General features: G+C 40.2%; 1 protein-coding gene across 3 annotated transcripts in view; it reads left to right on the top strand.

The window, feature by feature from the left end:
* FSTL5 (follistatin like 5) overlaps positions 1-18,499 on the top strand; it is a 317,762-nt gene that overhangs the window by 99,664 nt on the left and 199,599 nt on the right. For all 3 annotated transcript variants that reach the window (XM_061475634.1, XM_061475650.1, XM_061475640.1), the window contains exon 4: positions 2,792-3,040. In XM_061475634.1, the coding sequence (XP_061331618.1) occupies positions 2,792-3,040 (249 nt within the window). The remainder of the gene's footprint in view (positions 1-2,791; positions 3,041-18,499) is intronic.

Consider the following 18,499-nt stretch of genomic DNA (forward strand, 5'->3'; position numbering starts at 1 on the left):
AATAATGATGATTTATGAGCTTTGGCCTCAAACTGCAACAGTTGTATAACTTCAGAGAAGTCCTGAAATTGTGTAATAACCTGTGCTGTTAAGTACTCTTGGACATTGCGAGACTTAATTTGAGGTTAGTGGTAGTAGAAGGAAATTGGATTTACATTCATTTCTGTCAGTTAATGTCTGTTGCTTGTATATCATGTTGATATATTGGCACAAGGAGTGGTATTTTAAAAAACCCGTTTTAAGTCAGTTTGGTGCATGAGCAGTTAAACCCCACCATCAGCCTGGTCTGTACTCTTACATGTGTATAAAAGTCATAGTAGTGTAGTTACATCAGGTATAAAACACCCGAGCTGAATCTGTAGTCCTTTCAACCTTGTGCTCAAATTCTTATAAATAATATACTGAAAGCATTTGTCATATTAGAGAGACAAATTTCATGGTCTTGTGCTTTCTGTAGTGTATTTGTCTATAGAAAATTTATGCTGTATGAGAAAGCAAAGAATGAAAGCACTGTTGTCTAAGGTCTAACAGACCTGTAGGCTTAAGAAAAAGTGAGAAGAATTTACTTCTGCCATTGAAGCCACAAACAAATTCTCAATGGTTAGAAGCAATATGCGTCAAGCTATGGTACTGACACATTAGCTCTTCAAGAAATGAATGTAATACTACCAAATTACGCATTACCATTTGTTCATGCTATTTTTTACGGGGTAGCCACGTGTCATTCAGCTAGGCTGTGAGAAAAAATATTGCAAGGAATTAGAATGCTAGGTGTACATAATATTTGGGGATCAAGTTCTTCTTTGTTCTGGAAGTTAGAAGTGTACAGCAAGAGAATAAAGTGAGGTAACTATGAAGGGCACTGTCAATTCCCACATTTGTAGGCATTATACTTATTTTAGGACACAGTTATGATATTGGAACACTTATGTAATTGAAGTTTGGGTAATTGCAATTGAGATTCTGTTGTGGGTTTTATGATAGTGTGGTGTTTGATGTGGTGTTTGATGGTGTGTTTTTCAGGTATTTATTTTTTTTTTTTCACTTGTCGTACCCTTTTCCTCAACAAGAATTTAATGTATAGTTAGTTCAGTGTCAGCCAAGATGTAAACTGAGGATATACCGTGGAAATACTCCATGCTCACTTAACTTCCCCCTTCATTTAAATATCTGCTACTGACCTCAGCACTTATTTTATATGGTGGCAGCAGCAGAGAGAGGATATAAAGTGGATAAATGGCTTTGGTAGCCTAATGTAGATGATCTGTTTCCATGTTCTAGGAGCAGAAGGAACTGGGATTTGTGGCCAGCAGAAGCACCTTTACCTCTACTGTAGTTCTCTTAAATCTCTGCTTGTTATCCAAATCCCACTTGTCTCATTGAAACACAAGAGGCTCCTTTGACTCCTAGCCAACATTCACTTGTGTCCTGGGTTCAGCAGTAGCAGTCATTTTTCTCCTTCTTGGTATCTGGTGCAGTGCAGTGTTTTGACTTTCGGCCTGGGAACAGAACTGATAGCGATGCTTTGGTTTGGCCAAGGACTTTGTGAGCCTCATGCTCTGCCAGGGAGGAAGGGAAGCCAGGAGGAAGCAGAGACAGGACACCTGACCCAAACTGACCAAAGAGCTATTCCATACCACAGCACGTCATGCCCAGGATGTAACTGGGAGTTAGCCGGAAGGGCTGGGAGACTGCAGGGTTGGAGGAGGTATCGGTCGGAGCTTGGTCGGGCTTGGGGGGCGAGTTACCGGTCAGCTGGTGCTGAGGGAGACTGCAGGGTTGGAGGAGGTATCGGTTGGTGCTTGGTCGGGGCTGGGGGGGCAAGTTATCGGTCAGCTGGTGGTGAGGTGTTGTATTCTCTTCCCTTGTTATTTCCTTTATCATTGTTATTACTGGTGGTAGCAGTAGTGATCTGTGTTATACCTTAGTTACTAAACTGTTCTTATCTCAACCCGTGGGAGTTGCATTCTTTTTGATTCTCCTCTCCATCCCTCCGGGAGTAGAGGGAGGGAAAGAAGGGGGGGAGTGAGTGAACGAGTTACCTGACTGGGTTTAAACCACGACAGCTTGATATGTCAATCCTGCTCTTCCACCATGCTCTGTTCCCTGAAATGTCATTGTCTTGCCACCCACAGAGGTTTGGTTTTTTTTGTTTTTTGGGGTTTTTTTTTGTTTTTTTTTTTGTGTTTTTTGTTTGGTTTTTTTTTCACTTCTTCCTTCTCCATGTTGGTTAAGAGCCTTGGCCCAGCTCTAGTTAGTCTTGTGTATCAGTCTAAGTGTGTGAGTGCCTGTCAGAAATCAAGGAGCATCTGGAGGGCACTCTTAGTCATATGGATTAGTTTTAGGTAGTCCTGTGGGGAGACAAGAGTTGAACTCAATCATCCTTAGGCGTCCCTTCCAATTGAATATATTCTGTGATCTAAATTCTGGAGGATGCACTCTTCTATTACATGCAGTAGCATAGCAGTCCTAAAGTGACAAGCTTCAATATCCATTTAAAAAGACAGGATTTATTATGTTTTTTTAGTGAAAAGTAAATCTTGTTAATAGATATTGCTCTTAATTACAGTTAATCTAAGACATGAAAATGATCACCAGTGTGCCCAGTCATGTTAACGAGATTAAATCTGTTTCTTTTCAAACTGACCTATGCTAAGCATTAGTCAAGGATGTAACAATATATTCTCACCTCATTTACATTATACAATACTATTTGTATCTTGCACGCAGTTAAACAAAATGCATCTAATATATCAATTTTTTTTGTTTTTTGGTGTATTTTTTTTTTTAGGGTTTATGGGTCAAGATGGCCATTTTGGATCATGTGAGAACAAGTACTGCGGCTTGGGTAGGCACTGCGTTGTGAATGGGGAGACGGGCCAAGCTGAGTGCGTGTGCATGGAGCACTGCAGACCGCATTACAAGCCTGTGTGCGGTTCTGATGGAGAATTCTATGAAAACCATTGCGAAGTGCACAGGGCTGCTTGTCTGAAAAAGCAAAAGGTCACCATTGTACACAATGAAGATTGCTTCTTCAAAGGTAAGCACAGCTGAACAGTACCTGGAATATTGCTATCAGCATGTGTTTTCAAGCAGCTCAGTTAAAGCTCTGTAGAGCCTGCACTGAGTGTTCAGTGAATAAATGACTCGGTAAACACAGTAAGTATCTTTCTCCAGAGATATCTTATGTTTTGTTTTTTTTTTTCCCTTTTTATCTGTACTCAGTGCTCTGGGCAATCACCTCTTTTTAACCTGAACAATCCAGTTGTCTCTTGGAAATTAATCCACAGCAGCTTGTCTTAAGAATGTGGCTCTGTTGACCTCATTCATCTGAATGTACTTACAGGCCCAAAGCCCAAAGGATATTAATCTCTGTTACATAAAAAACAGATTCAGATTTCAGAGGGGTTCTGTAAGGCTGCAGGACCTGCTCCTGTATTTGGCACTGAAGTTGGTATACCAGCAGTTTGTTCGTGGCTAAATGTGTCTTCCTTGCTTTGAATTTGGACAATGAAGAGTTTTTACATGGGTGTTTGCTGAAGCATGCAAGTTTAGCTACTTTTTAATCTTCTGAATGCTGAGAGATGCTAACCTGAATGCTGGGAGATACACCTTCTGTTAAGCATGTTATTGACTAAAGATGTCAACAATTGCCGCTTGCTCTTTTTTTTATGCACTTTGAGCACACCTTGCAGGTTTCTGGAACTCTGCCAATACACAGCCTGATTAAGCATACTTGGACAGATTTGCAGCATGTTTGTACTGGTTAAAAGTGGCAGATGGCTTTGGGGGCGGTGGTGGTGAGGAAATGTTTTTAAATAAGGGCATTTTTGATGAGTCTACCTAGGGGTTGAGTTAATTCATATCCTTTTTAGACTGTTCTATTTTTGTTAACATTATGTTGTAGGTATAGTTGCATTCTCACTCATAGCAACTAATAGCTACTACCACCACAGAAAGAAGTCTAGTGAGATATTTCCATTAAATGAATTCACTTTTGTAGGGAATACTGATTTAAATTACAATATTCCACTTAAATTTTAATCTGAATTTTCAAAATTGTATTCTTGTATAAGGTTGTTCAGATGGAACTAATTAAAAAAAAATCAAAGGTGAATTTTTCACTACATTTATGGTTGAGAAATTGTCCTTTCAATGAAAAGCTGGTGGTCTTTTAATCAAATCCAAATATCCCAGGTCATGTACAAATGCAAGTATCTTTATTATTATGAAGGGATTTGTAGTAGAACAATGGAATAGGAGGGGTTGAGGGAGGCACAGGGAACCCCCCCAAAAGCCAACTTTAGTCAAGAACTCAAGAAAAAAATATAATGTATGCACAACTGGACTTTATGTAATTTTTTTCTTCCTGAGTAAATGGGGTGACTGCCAAGGTGAAGTGTCTTTCCTCCTTTGCCTACTTCAATTGACGTGTTAAGCTCAGCAGCTTTGAAACATATTAAGGGACAGGGATTCATAGATTAGAGAGAGGGGATGGAAATCTTGTAAAGGGGAATGCACTTGTAAGTAATAGTGAAAGTTTAAATTTGTTCAAAACTAAATGTGGACCCTATATAAAATTGATACATGATCACAATATATAATCTAATAGGTAGTGTTCTGGGGTAGTGGAAAATTAAAATTTAAGAGTATAGTATATGGGGCTTTTGCAACAACAACAAAACATGACTGCTTCTGTCTTGTGTCTTAACAATCACAATCTCTTAAAAAAAACCTTTTTTGATGATACAGTACTCAGAACAAATGACAGTAACAAATACTAAAATGTTTAGATTTATGGAGCTGATTTCAGTTCTTCAGTGTGCTGTATACAATACAAATAAGCTTTGAGCATGTTTGTGAAAAACTGTAGTGTTTTTGTTTTTGTTTTTTTTTTCTGAGGGGGGGAAATGTAGTGAGATCTAATTACTGAAATGGAAAGTGAGACAGTATTTTAGCTAGAACCCCATCACTCTCAGGGGTGTCAGAAGGGCATTGCCACATGTCCTCCTTGTTAGCTTAGCTGGCATCCTCCAGCACGAGTGATTGATTTCATGTCAATGAGCTGCTTCTGAGACCAGAGAGATCAAATAAAGATCTTGCGTTCAGAAAACAAATATTAAGAGCATTTTTTTTTAGTCTTTCACAGAATTCTTTGTTAAAAGCTAGTCTGAAATGGGGTGGGGAAGGAGGGGAAAGAGGTTTGTCATGCCTGCAAGATTCTGTTACATGATGGGGTAGTCACTGATAACAATGACTATATGATGATTGCAATTAAATGCTGATTTCTGGTGTATTGCTAATCTGGTGGGGTTTTTGTTTGGTTGGTTTAGTTTTTTGTTGTTTTTTTTTTTTCATCTGTTGTTTTATATTTATCAAGATCATGCTTTGGGTTTTTTGAGTTTCAGATCTTCATACAGGGTGATATTTTTCCTTTTTCTTCTGGGGGGAGGTGGAAGAATATTTCTTCATGCATAAATTTTAGGTTTTAGACATAATGGTGGTCTTGAGCTGAAATCAGAGAAGCTGAGAAATACACTTTATTTAAAGAAGTAAGAGTACCAGAAAACACTTCAGTATTCTGTGTCTGGAGAATAAAATTTTATAAACAGATGTTCCATATACTTGATTAAAATTACAATAGCAGCTAAGTAGCTATAATTATTTAAGTAATACATCTTGTAACAGAATAATTTATAGTTTATCTCAAACATCATGAGGTCTACTTAATGATTTGAAAATTGCCCTTTTAAACACTTACTTGATGAGTGGAGTTAAAGGATTGACTTGCTAAATGGAAGAGATCTTTGATTTATATATGAAAACTATTAACATCACTGGGAAAAGTGTGTGTTGCCGAAGTTCAGTGTGAAACAGCATAGACAAAAAGCATCAAATCCTTCACAAAAAGTAAGGTCTGAAACATTTGATAAATGTGTTTTGAGGTACTGAAAGCTACCTATGTCAAAGCTGTACTTTCCTGATAGGCTTTTTTTCTAAGCTGAAACTTCAGGTTCTTGTCCCATTGTAGGCTGAAAGGTGGTGCAGGTAAACTTGGAACAGTTAATAACACAAATTATTTTTCCTATTCCTGTGAGTGACATGGGCACACCCAGGTTCATTGTACTCCTTCCTTTTACATTGTCACTAGCTGCCTTTATTTCCTCACACTGACTTAAATAATTTTTCCCAATTACGTGTGAACACAGGCATAAACCAGTAAATTAAGTGAAAAGTTTAAATTATCCCTTTCTTTTCCTGATGATTGGGCTATTATGCAAACTGTACATTTTAGGCATGGATCAGGATAATGGCCATCCTAAATTAGGAGTTACTTTTTCTTCACTCTTCCTGCATTTTTTTCTATCAGTCGCTTATTGGTATTTCATGATGTCTTGCATTGGACACTGAATGATTTTTCGTAATGGCTTGATTAGATGTTGGCTATGACCCTTTGAGTTACTCAATAAGCTGTCTCAATTTCTTCTGGCGTAGAGGCAAAATGTATTGTGCAGGGAAGTTAATTACTTCTAGATCAATAGAAAAGAGGATTATATTGAAAGGGTTTTCTATACCAGACCCTGTTCTCCACCTGTAAAGTCCAGTCTCCTGACTTGATGTTAGTGAATTTAAGTTCCACAATCCCTTTCAGAGGTGCTCTCAGGCCTTAATGGTCTAGAAATGTTTTCAAATATTTAAGTTTATTCTAAGAACATAAAAGGCCTCTTTAGGAAATACTTTGTCATCTGAGGAACTTTCTGTGTAAGATTGATCTCAAATTATTTTTTTCACCTGCTAGAAGGAAAGAATGGGGAACCGAACAGCTGGCTGGCTGCTAGCAGCCTGTGGCTTTATTGGTTTTTAATTCCTGAACAGAATACAGAAGAAGATGTTCTGGTTTCAAGAAAAGAGAAAGCAAAGGAAAAGAAATGATGGAGTGAAGGTAAAGAGCAAGTATTTCAAGAACTAAAAAAGGGATAAATAAGTGCCAGGATGGTGAATTCAGTGGTAGGAAGAAGAGGAAATGTAAATTACGAACTAAAGAAAATACTGCTGACAGAAATCAAAGTTCAAAGCTTAGATTACCCATCAGATGACAGTCTGAGCTTGGAAGTCTAATATGTTGATGCCATCTTCTTTTGGCACCACTTTTGTTGCCTTGCTGACTATGTAATTCTCTGGCTAGGTGGCCTCTGCATGCTCTCTGCTTCCAGTGTTGTGGCTGTTCTCAAGCCATACACTCTTGCATTTCAAAGCAGCTTATTGTTTAATATGAGAAAAGAAATCCAACCATGTGGCTAACACTATGCTTGGTACTTTTGTATAATCCCTTTCTGGTTTCAGTAGTCATAGGTTTAACAAGCCCCAGAGGGTGGCAATTCGAATGGAGTGGAATTGCTTTACCTGCAGCACTATCTTCATTCTGTGAAGTGGCACTGTGAAATTAATGGGTTTGCGCTGAGTTTAAAGGTCTGGAGGCATTATTATTTTTTGTCTTGTAAAAAGTTCAGTTGGACTCTTCTGTAGGACATTGTACTTGATGGTGAATGCCTCATACTGAAGGTCAAATAAGCTTCAGATATATTTTCATGTATGTGTCAACTTCAGTTATTTCATTTTCCTAAATCCAGGCCAGTAAATCTAAATAAGAGATTAAAACTTCCCCATGACAAAATTAATCTTATATTTTTTTTCACCCTGAGCTTCTTGTATATTTTACATTAAATCTAATTCTACACAGTGATATACCAAATCATTATTACAAACTGCAATTTACCAGAAATCCTCAGGAATGTAATACATACTTCTATGTACTATGAGTTTTATAGACTATTTCTGGAATAAACCTTACTTCAAATATAAGCTTTTTTACTCATAAGTAATTTCCATGATATCTGTATCATATTATTTTGATTCTCTATTTTTGTCTCACTTTCCATTTGGTGAACCTTTTAATTTGTTAAACGGTCTGAGCATCAGATTTCTTACTACTATTGCTAAAATCTCTAGATTTCTGAAGACTGCTATAATACTTGCTTTTCAGTCTGTTCCCAAAAGAGAAAGTAGAAACGTAGGTAGGAGAGTTTGCTGCTGATACAAAGTTTTTTAGGGCAATGTGGATAAGAGCTGACTATGAACAATTTCAAAAGGGGTATGGGAAAACTGGAAAAAGTTCAGAAGACGGCAGCAAGTGATAAGTACTAACTGGCTTAAAAGGGATATGAAGGAGACTTACAGAATCATCAGGGCATGCTGAGGATGTGTATGAGTAAACAGCTTTGTATTCCAGTAAAAATGGAAAATTAGCAAATAAGTTTTGGTGTTTGTTTTGTACACAGCAGTTCTCATGAGTAAAAGCAACATAGGATTTCACAAGCAAACTTTGCAAATCCTTGGAGGGAAAGGCTGTCAGCTTTTTCTTTTGAAAGAAGCCTGAAGTGAGTTGAAATGAACCAAATCCTAAATCACAGAAAGTAACTAGAACACTGGTTTAGCCTCTCCAGTGACTGCAACAGAATTAGGTTGAAAATTTTTTTTGGGTTTCTTTTGGTTATTTTTGTGTTGCAATTTGTGGCCTAGGTGAGTGTGGTCTTAGGCTGGTTCCTAAAATATTGAAACATTCATTTAGAAGCACTGACATTTACTTAATCTCATTTGGTGTTCAGATACTTCAAAAGCATGCATATAGTCTGTTATCAATTTCACTTGAGGATATATTTAATCTGGTCTTAAATCTTGCACACTCATAATTTAATGCTGATCATTAGGCAGTCTTTCAAAATAAAATGTTAATCACATTTGGGTGCAGTATTTTCACTAAAAAATATTTTTTTCCTGAAGATGTCTTTGCTTTTTTTCTCTGGTTTCTTATTTAAGTCCTTAAAACCATCATTATTAACTCTACGGGAAAACTTGAATTCCTGCAGATAACATGCACCCTTAAGGTTGCTACTAATAAACTCTCAAGCTTCAACTATCACACCAGATGTATATTTAACATAAACTGGATTATTAAAAGAAATATGAAAATTCTTTCAGAACTCTATCACAAGAATAGGAATAAGAAAGATTCTGCTTGATCTTAAAACATGTTTGGTAGAGCATAGGAATTATTTGACTAATACTAGGAATTCAGCCCACGACCTGCATATGTTCACTTTAGTGCAACACAATTTAAAATTAATTTCTTAAGTATGAGTTAATGCAGGGATTGTATATGTTTTTACCTATTAACATTAGTAATTACACATTGACAAGAGTGTTAAGGCAGGTTTATATTCTGCTTCTTTCAGCACTTTGTTGGAAAGAGATGCTCTAACCAATGGAAAACTGGTTCTTTTTATTGCCCATGAAAAACACAACCTAAATTTTAGCACTGTTCCTCTCATCCGCTGTCCCCACCTGATTCATTTTCTTAAGCTGCATTGCTCACAAGATTTGGAAGACTGTCATTTTTCCTCAAACATCTGTGGAAGATTTGTCACAAAATTACCCACAATTATCTTAAATAATGCAAACTAACGGGTGCAAGGCCTACATATTTAATATCAGCTACTGAATCTTCAAGAGTAAAGTTGAGTGCAAGATACCTATCAGAACATGCATATCACGTTTGATTTAAAAAACTAAACATTCAATGTACCCTCCATTTGCTGCTGTTGGTGATGTACTGCTTTGGAACTAAAGCCAAGAACTCTTCTCTCTTCCTCTCCCTTTGAATTAAATCCATACTTCTAAAATGTAGGATGGGGCAATGACAAGCCTCAAACACATTATAGGGGGTTTTCTTGACTGTCTAAAGACATACCGCAAATACATCTCATTTTCAGTAGCTGGAGCAGTCCCAATCTTTGTATATTAATTCCTTCAACACTGGAATAAATGTGTTAATAAGCTCTAACCTATTATGTGTTCTGCATTCATATAGTGATGAGGAATTGGTGTTCTCCAGTTAATCACTGTACAAAACTTAATGAAGTTTAAAAATGCTTTTAGGGGTGTCACTGCTGTTTGTTACCTCACAAAGAAGTGGAGCTATGGACATAATGGATTTTCACTAATAGAAGAATTGAATATTAATTTTTTTTTCTGCTTCCAGTAACGATGTTGAATCTGCTCAGAGGAGCTGCATTTATACTGAAAGCTGCATTGTAAAGTCTTATGAAGTCACTGAATCAGACAATCAACATTTTAAATGCAAGTGTGATTACCCAGGTTGTCTGTTTTCTTAGTGTACAAGGCAACTCATTGACTGTTTGTGATAGTATACTTAGAGACTGTATGAGCTTCAGGAATTTGAATGAAGCTACATGTAGTGCTTTACGTTTTGTTGAGGTGTTTTGTGTCTTTGTTTCCTGTCCTATCCCCCTCTCCCCCTTCTCCAAGTAAATTGGAAAGAATGCTGAAAGGTAGAAAAAATAAATAGTTTTAGTGATACATTTTTTTTTCCCCTTGGCTTAAAATGGAGATACTGTGTTTGCGTGAGCAGTTTCACAAATGCTTACAACTCCTACCTATTTGCCAAACATAGTACGATAGTTCTTCCAAATCGGTATACCTGTGTAATACATACTAGAAAAAGAAAGAACCTTGAGACCTCTTTCATGAGGTTTGCTTATGTTGCTTATTCTTGCTCTAATTTAAGTTATTCTTAGACATGGTGGTTTTTGTACATTGAATGAAGTGCCTTGTTCGCTTTCTTTTACCATAACAATTACTGCATAAAGTTCAGGTTTTCAGTTCAATTTGCATTTGATTGAATAGTACAACAGTAGTTATTTCTAAGTGTTTATTTATAGAAGCAGATGATGTGCAGCTATCTGTTTTATCATTTCTTCCACACAAGGGACAATGATGGCAGAGGGATGCTGTGGCATGGGACTACTCTAATGAGAAGTTAAATGGATAAGCCAACAAAGTGCCCTCGTGACAGAGAGGGCTAATAGTATCCTGGGCTACACTAGACAATGCACTGCCAGCAGATCAAGGGAAGTGATCCATACCATCTACTGATGAGGTCATACCTGCAGTACTGTGATCAGTTCTGGGCTCCCTAGTACAATAGAAGACATAGACATACTGAGAGTCCACTGAGAGGCCACAAAAGGACTGGAGCACTCTTTCTATGAGGAAGGGCAAGGATTGTTCAGCCTGGAAAAGTGAAGGCTTGAGGGATTTCATCAATGTATATACATGCCTGAAGGGAAGGTGCAAAGAGGAAGGAGCCAGGCTCCTTTCAGTAGTGCTCGGTGAGAGGACCAGAGGCAATGGACACAAAGGGAAACATAAGAGGTTTTGAATAAAATCAGGAACCACTGGATTTTTTTATTTTTTAGATTTTTTTAATTTTTTTTTTATTTTACAGCGGAGGTGACCAAGCAGAGGTTACCCAGAGAGATTGTGGAGTCTTCCTTCTTGGACATATTCAAAACTGACTGGACATGGTCCTGGGCAATGAGCTCTAAAATGGCTCGAGCAAAGTGATTGTACCAGTTGACATCTGTAGGCCCCTTTCAACCTTAGCTGTTCTGTGATTCTTTAGATAAGTGTCTCCAAAAAAATACCCTTATGTATGTCTTTGGCCTGATTTTGAAGGGGCAGAAAGTAGCATGCAGTGCTTCAATTCAACTGGTAGTTTCCAATACCACTGTGGGAGAATTGGAGAGAAGAGAGGAAAAGAAACAGAAATGGAATTCTGGCAAAGTGTGATCAGTGGAGAGGTAGCATTAAAGTTCTACTAGTTCCCTCCTTTTTAATCTGGTAACTTGGGTCTGCTCTTGCAACTAGGACACAGCAAATCACAGGATAGATTTTCTTTGCTCTCCTTTTGCTAATTTGTGTTGTATATGAAAGTGTTGACAGGATGCTAGGAGTGCAGGGATTGTGCAAGTATGGTTCAAATAATCTCTGCATCCTCAACTTCTGTGCTCATATGGCCTTTAAAAAAGCCTTTTGGAAAAGACAAAAAGCTACTACACACCTTTTTGTGGCACTCTAAAATTGGTGTTGTCTGATATCGAGAGTACTAAAAGTGATCAAAACTGGAAAAACAGGTCACAGTAGTCCATGATGTAGCTACACAATATACTGTATTAAAACTTATTGCTGCCAATTATAATTAATTATCCTTATCAAATCTGGTTATTTTAAAATATCAAATAGGGTAGTATGGGATAGTGAAAATTGTTACACAATATACTAAATTTAAACTGTTTTATCATGTTTGTAGTAAACAGGAAGTTGTCATTAGGCAGATGTTTGTTGTTTAGAATAATAGCTAAGCATTAAGCTAATACACAATGGTTTGTCTAATGCAAACTTTTAAAATTTTTAATTGAAATAATGTCAGATTTATTAAGTCTTGTGGGAAATTTGATGGAACACATAACCTTTAAAAATTATTAGCAATTGGATACATATACAAGGCATTGGCATAACTGGAATTCAGGTTGGCTAGCGTATGGTATACCAACTGAAAAAAGCACTAGCTTCTTTTACAAGCATTGGAGAGATACAAGCATGTAAAAAAGATCCTAAATTTCCATTTTTGACTCCAATAGCTAATAATTGATGGGGAAAGTAAATCTACAGTGGGTAAAAGCTGCCTTTTGCAGTTTGCCTTTCAATCCCTTAAGAGGGTAGTAGAAATATTTCTGGGTTCACAGTAAAAGGAAAACAAACTTGGGAAAGTAGTGTTACCTTTTTAAGGTAATTTGCTTGCTTTTAATGTGTAGTGTGTCAGCGGAACTTGAGAAATGGAATATGTTTCAAAGTAACTTAATTTGCATAGTTGACAGTACCTCGTTTAGACAGAATTCTTTCAATTCCTGTAAGTTCTTTTTCATACTACTTGTAATCTACTAGAAAATGCAGAATATAAGTGATGCAATGCAAGAGCTGGACACTTCCAAAATCAAATTCTTCGTAGACCACTACCTAGATAACTTCAAATTTTCCCCTTTCTTTTGTCACATCTTGTGACTAGAACACATAGTGGAATAGAGGTGACTTACACCTCCATCCATGCTTGTGGTAACAGCTATCACATTGTCATTAATTTTCAAAGTTGGGGTGTGGGCAAGAGTGAGAAGTGACCAGAAAATATTTAGCTACAAGCAGTTTCTAACAGAAGAAGACTTGAGCGGTATACTGTGTTAATTGTTTCAAACAGGTAAATAACTGAAGTAACATGATTTTGATAAATATTGTACTGTGTATATTCTATTTATTGCCAGGACTTGTAAGTTTTAATGTATTAAATACATGACCTTATTTTTTCAAAAAAATGTGATAGTCACCACTAAACAGAAAGCAGCGCAAGCAAAAGACAATAATTTGAAGCTTGGCAGAGATCTATAGTAAGTGGAGTGATCCAATGACAGCATTTTGTCTACTTGATATGGAACTGTTTATGCCATAAAATACTCCTTTTAACAAAACCTACAATTAAAATAGAGTGTATTATTAAATGAAGGGATAGACTTTGTCCTAAGGTAAACTAGACTTGGCTTGTATTGAAATTTATATGGGATGGCCCAAAGAATCCTCCAGCTGCAGCTGATTTTAAAAGGTAATTTCACAAATTCAAAATAGATAATTTTTGCCTCAGTCTAATTTAGTTCTCACTTTGAGTCTGAACTTCTCCCTTTTGCTGTCATTAAAATCACAGAGCTTTGGTACTTATACCAAAAATTAAAAACTTTAAATAATATAAATTTGTTTTATTTTCATGAAGAAACTAGATTGCTTAAAAAAGTTATTCAAGATTACAGAATCACAGAATCCTAAGGGTTGGAAGGGACCTCAAAAATCATCTAGTCCAACCCTCCTGCAAGAGCAGGGTAACCTAGAGTACATCACACAGGAACTTGTCCAGGCGGGCCTTGAATATCTCCAATGTAGGAGACTCCACAACCCCCCTGGGCAACCTGTTCCAGTGATCTGTCACTCTCACAGTAAAGAAATTTTTCCTGATGTTCACATGGAACCTCCTATGCCCCAGTTTACACCCATTGCCCCTTGTCCTATCACTGGACATCACTGAAAAAATACTAGCTCCATCATCCTGACACTCACCCTTTACATATTTGTAAACATTGATGAGGTCACCCCTCAGCCTCCTCTTCTCCAAACTAAAGAGTCCCAGCTCCCTCAGCCTCTCCTCATAAGAGAGATGTTCCATTCCCTTAATCATCTTTGTAGCTCTGCGCTGGACTCTTTCAAGCAATGCCCTGTCTTTCTTGAACTGTGGGGCCCAGAACTGGACACAATATTCCAGATGCAGCCTCACCAAGGCAGAGTAGAGGGGGAGGAGAACCTCTCTCAACCTACTAACCACACCCTTTCTAATGCACCCTAGGATGCCATTGGCCTTCTTGGCCACAAGGGCACATTGCTGGCTCATGGTCATCCTCCTAACCACCAGGACCCCCAGGTCCCTTTCCCCTTCGCTACTGTCCAGCAGGTCAGCCCCCAACCTGCACTGGTACATGGGGTTGTTCTTCCCCACATGCAAGACTCTACACTTGCCCTTGTTGAATTTCATCAAGTTCCTCTCTGCCCAACTCTCCAACCTGTCCAGGTCTCACTGAATGGCAACACAGCCCTCTGGTGTGTCAGCCACTCCTCCCAGTTTAGTATCATCAGCAAACATGCTGAGGGTACATTCAGTTCCCTCATCCAGGTCGTTGATGAAATTATTATACAGCACTGGTCCCAGCACCAACCCCTGAGGGACTTCACTAGTCACAGACCTCCAGCTAGATTCTGCCCCATTGACCACAACTGTCTGCCTTCTTCCTTCCAACCAGTTCTTGATCCACCTCACTACCTGATCCTCAAGCCCACATTTCCTTAGCTTATCTATGAGGATGCTGTGGGACACAGTATCAAATGCCTTACTGAAATCAAGAAAAACCACATCTACCACTCTACCATCATCCAGCCACCTAGTTACTTGCTTATAGAAGGCTATAAGGTTGGTCAAACATGACTTCCCCTTGGTAAAGCCATGTTGGCTGCTCTTAATGACCCCCTCATCCTTGATATGTCTAGAGATGGTGTCAAGAATAAGTTGTTCCATCACCTTTCCAGGGATGGAGGCAAGGCTGACCGGTCTATAATTACCCAGGTCCTCCTTCTTGCCCTTCTTATAGACTGGCATGACATTTGCCATCCTGCAATCCCCAGGGACCTCACCTGTTTCCCATGACTTACCAAAGATGGAGAGTGGCCCAGCAATGACCTCCACCAGCTCCCTCAGCACCCACGGGTGTATTCCATCCGGACCCATTTATTTATAGATGTCCAGATTGCTTAACTGATCCCTAACCCAATCCTCATCTACCAAAGCAAACTCCTCCTTTATCCTGATTCCTTCCGGGGCTATAGGAATCTGGGTCCCCCGGGGAGAGTCTGCAGGAATAAAGACAGAGGCAAAGAAGGCATTCAACACCTCTGGCTTCTTTATATCCTCTGTCTCCAGGGCACCCACCTCATTCAGCAGTGGGCCTATACTGCTTCTTGTGTTAGTTTTATTCTCTATGTATTTGAAGAAGCCCTTTCTATTGTCCTTGACCCGACTTGACAGATTAAGTTCCAAGGAGACCTTAGCTGTCCTAGTTGCTTCCCTACATCCTCTAACAGCTGTCCTATATTCCTCCCAAGTGGCCGGCCCCTCCTTCCATAATCCATAGATTCTCTTTTTCTGCATGATTTTGCCCAGCAGTTCCTTGTTTAACCATGCTGGTCTCCTGGCTCCCCTACTTGACTTCCTACTCATTGGGACACTCTGATCCTGAGCTTTGAAGAAGTGGTCCTTGAATGCTGACCAACTATCTTAAGCCCCTTTACCACCTAGTACCCTTTGCCATGATACTTCCCTTAGCAATTGATTGAAGAGGCCAAAGTTTGCCCTTTGAAAATCCAGAAATGTGGCCTTGCTAAGTATTCTATTCCTCCCACACAGGATCCTAAACTCCACCATCTCATGGTCACTGCAGCCCAGGCTGCCATTGACCATCACTACTTCAACCAGACCCTCCTTGTTGGTGAGTACCAGATCCAGCAGCGCTCCTCTCCTAGTTGGTTTGTCCACCATTTGCATTAAGAAGTTATCATCAATGCACTGGAGGAACCTCCTAGACTGTGAATGATTGGCTGTGTAAGTCTTCCAGCAAATATCGGGGTAGTTAAAATACCCCATAAGGACCAAGGTATGTAGTCGTGAGGCTGCTTTCAGTTGCCTGTAGAAAGCCTCATCAACTCCTTCGACCTGATCAGGAGGTCTATAATAGACCCCCACAACTGTGCCACCCGTACCAGCCTGTCCCTTAATTCGCAGCCACAGACTTTCCACTTAGTCCTCATCTGCCCCTGGACAGAACTCAATACATTCTAGTCGCTCTTTCACATAAAGAGCGACTCCACCACCTCGCTTTGCTGATCTATCTTTCCTAAAAAGGACATAGCCATCCATAACCACATTCCAGTCATGTGAGCTGTCCCACCATGTCTCTGTAATTGCCACCAGATCATAACCTTTAGACCGCACACAGACTTCTAACTCCTCCTGTTTATTCACCAGGCTGTGTGCATTGGTGTACAGGCATTTCAGGGAGCGAGCAGAGCACGCTAGTGGCACGCTTGGGAGGCGGGAGGCCTTCTGGTCTTCATTCATACTAGAACATTGCCCCAGTAGTTCAAACCCAGCTACAGCCCCCTCGCACTTCGAATCTAACCTAGGCCTCTGTGAGTGAGCTCTGCTAACTCTTGCCCAGGTACCCTTTTTCCCCTGCAGGACAGGGTTTAAACAACTACCCTTTCCCTCAAATGAGACAATAGATTGAGAGTTCTCCCTAGTCTGCCATTCTTCAAGCCCTAGCATGTTTCTCTTGGGCTTGTCCCCAGCAGGCCCAGTTATCTCCCCTTCCCCCTTCCTACCTACTTTAAAGCCCTGTCAATGAGCCCTGCTAACTCCTGCCCCAGAAACCTTCTCCCCCTCTGGGACTGATGTATCCCACCTGCCACCAGCAAAACAGGTGTCTCATATAGCAGCCCATGATTGAAAAACCCAAAACCCTGACTTTGGCACCAGTCACGTAGCCATACATTAATCTGCAGTCTCTTCCTATTTATCTCTTCACCCTTGCTTGTAACAGGTATGGAGGCAAACACCACCTGTGCTCCAGACCCTCTAACCAGCTGTCCCAGGGCCCTGAAGTCTCTCTTCATTGCCCTTGCCCTCCTTGTAATAATTTCATCACTGCCAACCTGAAAAACCAGCAGCTGATAGTAGTCAGAGGGCTGCACCAGATCAGAGAGTTTCCTTTTAACATCTCTAATCTGAGCCCCCAGGTAGGCAGCAGACTTCCCTGTGGGATGGATCAGGTTGACAAATGGGCCCTTCTGTTCCCCTCAGAAGGGAGTCACCCACCACAATTACTCTTCTTTTCTTCCTAGTTGAGGAAGTTCTAAGGCATGGGGGTTAGTGATAAGCCCTAGGTGACTCACTAGATGGATCTACCCCTCCATCTCCCTTTACCTGACCCTGTAGTTCCAAGACATCATCCCTGTTACTCAAAGGCAATGGGGAGGAAGGGATTGTGAGGGTTTTCACTTACCTCTCTGAGGAGGGACCTCTCTCCATACCTCCTTGTCCCTTAAGTTCACTCCTATCTGATGGTAGGAGGGAAGGGGATCTATCACTTGTTCAGCCACTTCCCTCTGCCCTTGCCTTAGGCTGTGGCTCCACCAGTCAATTTCACTTTCACACTCTCTGATAGCTCTCAACCCTTCTACGTCCTCCCTCAGTTCAACCACCTGCTTTAGCAGGTCATCTACTTGCTGACACTGCACACAAGCAATGTCACTGGCTCTTTCCAATACAAGTGCCAGGCTCAGGCATTCACTGCAGCCAGAGACCTGCAGGGCTGCATGTCTGCAGGAAGGCTCAGTCCGGGTACCCACGTTATTCCTAACTACAGGTTTTGATCGAGTGGTGACCATGATCTGTCTGGTCCATCTACGTCTCTGCACAAGCAAGCAGTCCTTCCTCCTCCTGCGCTCCAGTCGAGTCCTCTTGATCAGGCGGTCACCCCGCTTACCTAGCCCATACAAACTGCCTCGCCGCGCTCCTGGTCACTCACCCTCGCGCTCCCTGGGGCAGGTTTTTACCCAGCCAGGGCTGGTGCCTCTCCTCCTGGCTCCGCCCCCTGTGAGTCAGCTGCTGCCGTCAGCTGAGCTGCCGGCTCCTGGGCAGGTCCTGTCGAGGATTTGAGGCTCCCTCCTCAATGGCTTTTGTCGCTCTGAGCTGAGGCTCCTGGGCGCTGATCTCTCCCCGCTCCACTCCGGTGTTGCAGGTGTCCTCTCTCAATCTACTCACCTCAGCAATTCAAATTGGATGATGAACATCAAATTGGATGATTGAATTGATGAACGTCTGATTAGAAGATGTTTCTACTGTCATGGGCCTTGACAAATGTATTCTTCCTGTTACTCA

This window comes from Pezoporus flaviventris, unplaced genomic scaffold (assembly GCF_033815535.1).
Source record: "Pezoporus flaviventris isolate CSIRO_AGI_PZ_B2104156 unplaced genomic scaffold, CSIRO_AGI_Pfla_v1 ptg000002l, whole genome shotgun sequence".
Classification (NCBI taxonomy): domain Eukaryota; kingdom Metazoa; phylum Chordata; class Aves; order Psittaciformes; family Psittacidae; genus Pezoporus; species Pezoporus flaviventris.